This window comes from Megalops cyprinoides, chromosome 12 (assembly GCF_013368585.1).
Source record: "Megalops cyprinoides isolate fMegCyp1 chromosome 12, fMegCyp1.pri, whole genome shotgun sequence".
Taxonomy (NCBI): Eukaryota; Metazoa; Chordata; class Actinopteri; order Elopiformes; family Megalopidae; genus Megalops; species Megalops cyprinoides.
The window spans coordinates 24,003,363-24,010,475 of record NC_050594.1 but is presented as its reverse complement, the minus strand read 5'-3'; the positions used below and the strand labels follow the sequence as shown (position 1 = coordinate 24,010,475).

Below are 7,113 nucleotides of genomic sequence, written 5' to 3'. Positions count from 1 at the left end.
TGCTTCAAGATGTCTGACTCAGTTCAGCAGTCAAGTAGGCAGGGACTGCTATCTGCTGTGAACTCTAAAACAGGCATAGGCAGCTGCTCGTCACAACTGGTACTGAAAAACAGTAAAGTTTAAAAAGACAAGATTTACCTACTCATTGGTAATAAGAAGCAAAACTGTAATGAAATGGAATAATAGTATTAATTGTAAAATGATATATTTTATGAATAAACGTGAATGGCATGCTGTGCTTCACACATGGTTACTTGAAAATTGCATATTGGGACAACAGTAGACATGGAACAGTGTAAAGGCGATAACTGTATAGCCATTCTTCATAAATTGCAGTCAATGAGTACATTACCCAGACTGCCTGTTTCGGTTTATGTAAACACATTAGCATCTGAAGCACAGGCACTTTGTTTCTCCTGGACGGTGAGAAAAAGACCTTATAAGGTCACTGGCTTGTTTGGACAATCTGCTGTTTAAGCCGTGGGTATCTGTGAGGGTCACTGGATGGTTAAGCTGGTTGCTTTGGATGTAAGTGTAGAAGCTTGTGTCTCCTCTTACCTACACCAGAGGTCACAGAGAGGCACTCCTATAATGAATGCATGTCAGTGTCCGTTCTCATGATCAAATGACACCACTAAGTGTAAAAGCAGACAGCATTTTTAATGTCTTATCTTTTGCTTAAAGAAATAACAGCAGTCATGTACAGCATAATCAGACAATGATTCACATTTTACATTTCAGCTTGTTAACTTTCCTAAACGGCTCATTACAGAGAAGCCAAAGGCACGTTTGGAGGAGCTCTTTCCAAAAAAAAAAAAAAAAAAAACAAATTTATGGTGCTCCACAAAACATTATTTACAAAGTGGCCTTTTGTCCACACAATGGTTCATTCAGGCATGTGAATTCATTTCTTTATTCATCACCACAGACCTTGGTCAACATACAAATGCCTATGCACTGTGCACTTGTTTTTTCTTAAGTACAATCACATGAATGTATATAAAATAATATAGTGACAAAAAATAGTTAAAAGGAGAAATCATACATGATGTCTATATTTTATAGTGACCCATTTCTTTTTTGCCCTTGGGAAACCAACAGCCCAACAACCCTAGTTTATGTAAGTGTAATACTACTATGTTAATTAGAACAGATTCCGCAATTCTTTGCGTAAAACAACTGGGCTAGTCTACACTTAGAGTTTTTTTTCTTTATTCTGGTGAAGCTAATTCTGATTTCATAAACGATAACAGTGCACTTGAATAATTAGTGCCGTCAGAAATACAAAATCATATTCAGATCAAGATTTTCACTACCCGACACAAATGGGTGGTATGGAAACAACACTGAAGCAAGTGCTGCTTTCCATCGCCTGTTGCACTTTTCACAAAGAAAATCTGCAGTGAGTTAACGGGTACTGTCTGCATCCTGCCCATCTCACTGCATCCATGCCCACACCCTGCAGAAAGAATGGCATTCTTTCTGCTCCTGCTGTGTTCTCATCTCATCCAGCCCCCTCTGTTCATGCCTGCGACCGGAGGCATGCCCGGGGGGAGGGGCGGGGGCACCTGGGACTGGCCTCCTGGGGGGCCCGGGGGGCCCGGAGGGGGTGGGTAACTGGCAGGAGGGATGCCCATCCCCGGGGGTGGCACGCCGTGCCCCGGGGGCATCCGCGGAGGGGGAGGGTAGCTGTGGTTGTAGCCCGGAGGGGGGTAGGCAGGGGAGGGAGGCGGGAGGTTGGGAGGAGGGTAAGAGGCAGCGGGTGGAGGGACGGGGGGAGGAGGAGTCGGGGGGTAAACATGCGGGTGGTACTGCATCGGGGGTCCGTAGGCGGGCGGCATGGTGCTGTAGGAAGGCCCGTCTGTCTTCATCATGGACTGCAGGCTCTGGTATCCCTCACCGGACATGTAGGAGCTGGAGGTGGGGATGCCCATGATGTAACTGGAGGGGGGTGGGGGCGGCGGCCGGTGGGGAATCGGCGGTGGCTGGTGCACTGGTGCTGTATGGGGCGGGGGCGGTATCGGTGCTTTCGGCACCTCCACCGACTCGCTCGTCGCTGCTAGCTCCGCCTCTCCAGGCGGTGCAGCCAAAGTAGGTGGGGGCTTGCGATCTGCATGAGATTATATGAAACACAAGAACATTGGCAAGAGGGATTCAGCTCTTTTCAGCACAAAAAACCTACCAAGGATTCCTCTTCAACAAACACAGCCAGACTGGATACAAAGCAAAGCCGTCTACATTTACATACAGCAGACGTGCTTATCCAGAGCAACTTGCAAAGTAAGACGTCTACAGTACTGGTTTCTATAAGAACAGTTTTAATGCGCTAAGGCAATTACCAGATTTGTCTGAAAGGTCAGTTGCGGTGCACTGATCCGAGTGCAGTACACTATGCAGTTATGTAAGTGGATATGGGAGTATGGGACTGACGTGACATTCTGCAGGTTACAGAGTCCCAACCTACCCTGTGCTCATATTTCTGTAACACTGAAGCCATGGGGCCAACGTGACCTTTATTGACATAAATCCTTGCTTTGACGCTTTACACTGGCACAGCAGATCAGTAGGTGACTGGACAACAGTATGTATGACACAAAGGAGGGAACAGATTGCTCTGTATAGTTATGTCATTGAATATGTTCCCCTTCAACACTATGTACCCATGTCGCTCACTCCTCTCGTGAAACACCTCAGCATGTCATAGTTCCTGAAATGCAGGGATTCTTACATCTCCAGGAGAGAACACTCACCGGGAGGAGGCTGTGCCGTGGGAAGGGGGGGCATCGGGCTCTCCAGACGGGGGATTTTGGAACCCACTTGTTCTGGCAGGGCAAATAATAATCATTTATTCTTTAAAGAGTCGCTAAAGCATGGACCAAAGGCAAGGCACATACTAGTAGTTTCCATACTGCAACCATCCTGTTAGAATCCACTAACTGCTCTGTCTACAATGGCAACCTGACACTGAGTTTATTCAAAACATATGTGCTCCGTACCTGGTGCTTTGGCTTCTTCTTTTGGAGACACAACCTAGTAACAAAAATAAAAGCATAAGCCACACGACATTCACAATAGCATTTCATGGAAATCAAATGGAAATGTTTACTGGGCCAAACTGTGGACACCTGGTTCAAGGAAACATTTTTACAAGCACATGCTAAAGAAAAAATCTGAATGTCAAAAGCATCATCTAGATGTATAATAACTATCAAACCGTAAAACCTCCATTCAACTTTAAAACCATTTTGTATCATCGACAATTTCTGTTTAAATTCAGAACCGAAGCAGTAAATTGCACTGTAATTATGTGTGGTAAAGTGGTGTCATGTGGAATTGGAATGAATGAATCCGACTGGCTGTCTAAAGACACTTCCATCCACTCACGTGAGGCCGCTTGAGTTGCCTCGGAGGGCTGGTCTGTGGGGAGGCCTTCTTGGGTGGGGGCGGGGCAGGAGGGGTCGGCGCCTGCTGTGTGGGCGGGGCCTGTGGCTGCTGGGGTGGGGCCGGGGGCTTCTCCTTCTCCTGCAACTGGGGATGCTGGGGGATCTGCTGCTTGCCCTGCGAGTACAGGTCCAGGATCTGGTGGCAAATGTCTGCAATAAACAATAACTAATCATGTTTACGAAAACCTGGCCACTGGAGTCATAAAGCAGTCTGTGAAACACTGGAAATAGTATTGATAAGGCATACATTCTAAATTATGTTTGTTTTATGTGTAGTATTGAGATGTGTTTTGGATTCTGTGATGTAGTGAGTGATGTATGGCAGTATGCTTGGCTTCCCTTGTCTAGGCAGGTTGCACAAGTTAACTCAGGGTATGGCTTGAATAGTGTTGAGTTCACATTCACTGGTCTGGGAGTGTTGTTAGCCTGGTCGGACACTGTTACTCATTCAACGTGAATGAATACACTTATGTTCTGTTGTGCTGTGGATAAGAGCATCTGCTAAATGAATATAATGTTATGGTGACTAAAAGAAAGAACATTGCATAAGTCAACAACAAAGCACACAACAAATGCATATTTGTTATCTGTGTATTAATCACACCTAAATGAACTCTCTAAATGGAACATTTGAAATATGTGACTTATCATTCTGAATGGCATACAAATATACAGTATTTAGGACTGCAATCCTTAAAGAAGTGTACAACAGTCAGACAGTTTGAGAGCTCCCACCTTCCAGCAGCTCCACCGGGACATCCTGGACAAACTGCTCCCACCACCGGCGGGACGTCTGTTTGGAGGTCCACTCCTGGATCTCAAACTTACACAGGCGCCCGGCCAGGTACATGACAGCCACGGCTATAATCTCAGGCTCCCACTGTAGTGACAGCATGGTGCACAGGCTGCGAAGGGACACAGATGAGACGGGGATCAGAGCCCCCACAGAGGGTAGACAGCAATAAAGGTCACACAGTACTCACAGGAGTCAGACATGAATCATGACTGTTCATTACTCACAAATGTTTTACAGGGATCAGGACTGTGCATTACTCACAGAGGTCACAAAGGAATCAGAACTGTACATTATTCAGAGTTAGATAAGAAACAGGGTAGTAGGTAAACTAGACAGGAATCACAGCTGTAAATTACAGACAAATGTTAGCTAAGAATCAAGGATGTACATTACACAGTGAAGTTAAGACAAGAATCAGGGCCATACACTACAGATGTTAAGACAGGAAAATCCAGAGCAGCGGGCTTTTGTGTACCTGTCATTTACAAAGGTCCAAGCCATCTGTACCAGCTTCTGAACTTTAGTTTTATCACCTGAAAGAGACAAATGCTTGTTTAGTTACTATGTACAGGCCACAGTCCCTTAAAGACTATCACTTACATGGTTATAAATATTACTATACACACCTTTCAACTGCTTGGCATATCGGAGAAGAAACTGGTATGGATGTTCCACTTGCAAATCAAACTTTATTGTCTGTAATAATATTCTTTCCAACACCATCACTTCCTCCTGTGGAGATAATAATGACTCCCCTATTATGACACCAATTCAAAGGCAAATCACTATCAAGTTTTCTCAAAGAACACAAACGACAGAGACAGTGAAACTTCCTTCACATCCCTGCGACTGTCAGAAAGACATGTTGCATGACAGCCACGGTATCTTACCTTAGGGTCGTCCCCAAACTGTGCAAACTGCACATCATTCAGTAAGCTGCGAGCTGTTTTAATGATGTCTTTACATTTCTTCGGGGTCTCCTCCACCTTACCCGCCAGGAATAAACAACAGGCCCCAGTAACCTACGGACACACACAACATTCATCAATGTAATAATATGCCATGGCCAGCAAGCACCTCCTTGATTCACAGTCAATGTAAATAGGACTGGATGACTGCGGTGCATGTATGATGCTTTTCATATGTCTTTCACAAAGACTTCAAAACTGAACTCTCAGACAGCTGAGACACTTACATATCGGGGGAACTGCTTAAAAGAATGAAACATGTAGAATCGATGGAAATAGATGATTCCCGTCGCCAGAGTGTCATAATGTCCACGCCTGTGTTAAGGTTTTACACTTCAATTAAATTTTAATGAATTGACATACTTTCTGTTATGTGCACCTACACGAGATAAATATACTAGCTAAAGGCACATCAAACCCACATCCAAGTTGTATTCAGGCTATATCAATACTTGTGCACTACTGTCACAAAGGTTACATCAAAAAGCAAACCAAAATGAACTAAACATGGAAAACAAGTTCTTTAGCATCGGTTAAAAAGCTTGCTGATCGGTCATAATCTTTAGCGAAACTGCACATTGTGGAGACGACCACAGGCCACACGAGTAACAACATTATATCAGGACCCGTAAAATGAGAAAGGATACAGTCCGAGGCGAGTCCCAACGTCAAAAATGAACCTGGCCCCCTCTCGTCTGTATCTGGCCTCTGTTGCGGGATCAAGCCCCTCTGATTGCGAGGGCGTATGCGCCAGGTCCTTCTTGTCCCAGTACCAGCATGGCTTTATGTGGTCCACACTTGCAGCAGGATTACCAGGAGTTGAGTTCTCCTTGTTGTCCTTCATTTAGTGAAGTAGCAGCTAACTAAATAGCTAACAACTCGAAGGCTCTTCAGTCAGACGTCAAAAGCTCTGGATAAGCTAGCAAGACAAACTGCAGGACAAACACAAGAAGTTTGACAAATCTGTTAGAAGACACCCAGTATCATTAGTATCACAGCCTGACGTTTCATCATTAATTGTCTGAATTTTGTAACGCTTATAAGTTAGCACACGTTAGCTAGCTAGTTAAAATGTCACCACACTGCTAATGTTAGCTAGCCAATAGATGATGGCTCACTAAGTCGCTACCTGCTACTCCCTCACACGGCTTCCTTGTTCCACGCATTGCTGAAAAATCGACATGAAGTTTATCAACTTGTCATCACAGTAATATGTCTGACGTCAGTTGGCTAAAATGACAAAACCAGTTTGAAATAATGCCATTTAATCAGACAAGTTGGCGGATGTGCCTGTTAACTCCAGCGACTAAGACAATTGCGGCTAACTAGCGTTAGGCATCGCATCTTAATCTACAAGATAGCTAGCTTGTTACATTAAGCTTTTGAAAAAGGCTGGTATGTTAGCTAATTTGGTTATATTAATAAGGAATTTAAACACATACCTGTTTTACATGGAACCTGTTCAGTAGTAATAAATGGGAGACAATCAGATGATAAATACTTTGATTATCTTCCCTGGGGATTTAATTCAACAACAAAACTCCGCTTTTAACACAGGGCGCCGCCATGTTTTATTCTGGACTCATGCGTCAATCGGTCAACGTCCCTGCGTTCAGCACTTGTTCTTTTTTTAGTTACACGATTGGCGTGCGCCTAAACCAATAATAACGTCAGAATCGTAACCTTTTAAGGAAATTTCATGTGCCAAAACTACACTACCAATCACAGGACACGAAGGGCTGGCTTTAACATTTGTGTCGTGCAGTCAAACTTGTGACTTGCGAAACGCCGATTAACGGCTGCGGTTGACCAAGGAAATACACAAAAATTTGGGGCGAGTTGAAATTTACACCAATAACCGCGAAGACCCAGCAGCAACACGTAACTTGTTGATTGAAGGGCGCTA

At 44.3% G+C, this 7,113-nt stretch overlaps 1 protein-coding gene across 1 annotated transcript; it reads right to left on the bottom strand.

The window, feature by feature from the left end:
• Nucleotides 1-842: 842 nt before the first annotated feature.
• Nucleotides 843-6,718, bottom strand: ccnk (cyclin K). Its single transcript, XM_036542484.1, has 11 exons — nucleotides 6,650-6,718; nucleotides 5,855-6,139; nucleotides 5,435-5,516; nucleotides 5,130-5,261; nucleotides 4,866-4,971; nucleotides 4,715-4,772; nucleotides 4,179-4,348; nucleotides 3,385-3,593; nucleotides 2,997-3,030; nucleotides 2,751-2,822; nucleotides 843-2,110 (listed from the first exon to the last, which is right to left on the bottom strand). Exons 2-11 carry the CDS (start codon nucleotides 6,049-6,051, stop codon nucleotides 1,500-1,502), a joined length of 1,671 nt encoding a protein of 556 aa, XP_036398377.1. The 5' UTR covers nucleotides 6,052-6,139; nucleotides 6,650-6,718; the 3' UTR covers nucleotides 843-1,499.
• Between the last annotated feature and the right edge of the window lie 395 nt (nucleotides 6,719-7,113).

What these genes read in the sequence shown, in the direction of transcription:
- ccnk (XM_036542484.1), bottom strand. Translation starts at nt 6,051, where the DNA reads ATGAAGGACAACAAGGAGAACTCAACTCCTGGTAATCCTGCTGCAAGT. An exon ending in AGTTTGGGGACGACCCTAAG is followed by an intron (nt 4,972 to 5,129) that starts GTAAGATACCGT and finishes TTATCTCCACAG; the next exon opens with GAGGAAGTGATGGTGTTGGA. An exon ending in CCCGGTGGAGCTGCTGGAAG is followed by an intron (nt 3,594 to 4,178) that starts GTGGGAGCTCTC and finishes TGTTTATTGCAG; the next exon opens with ACATTTGCCACCAGATCCTG.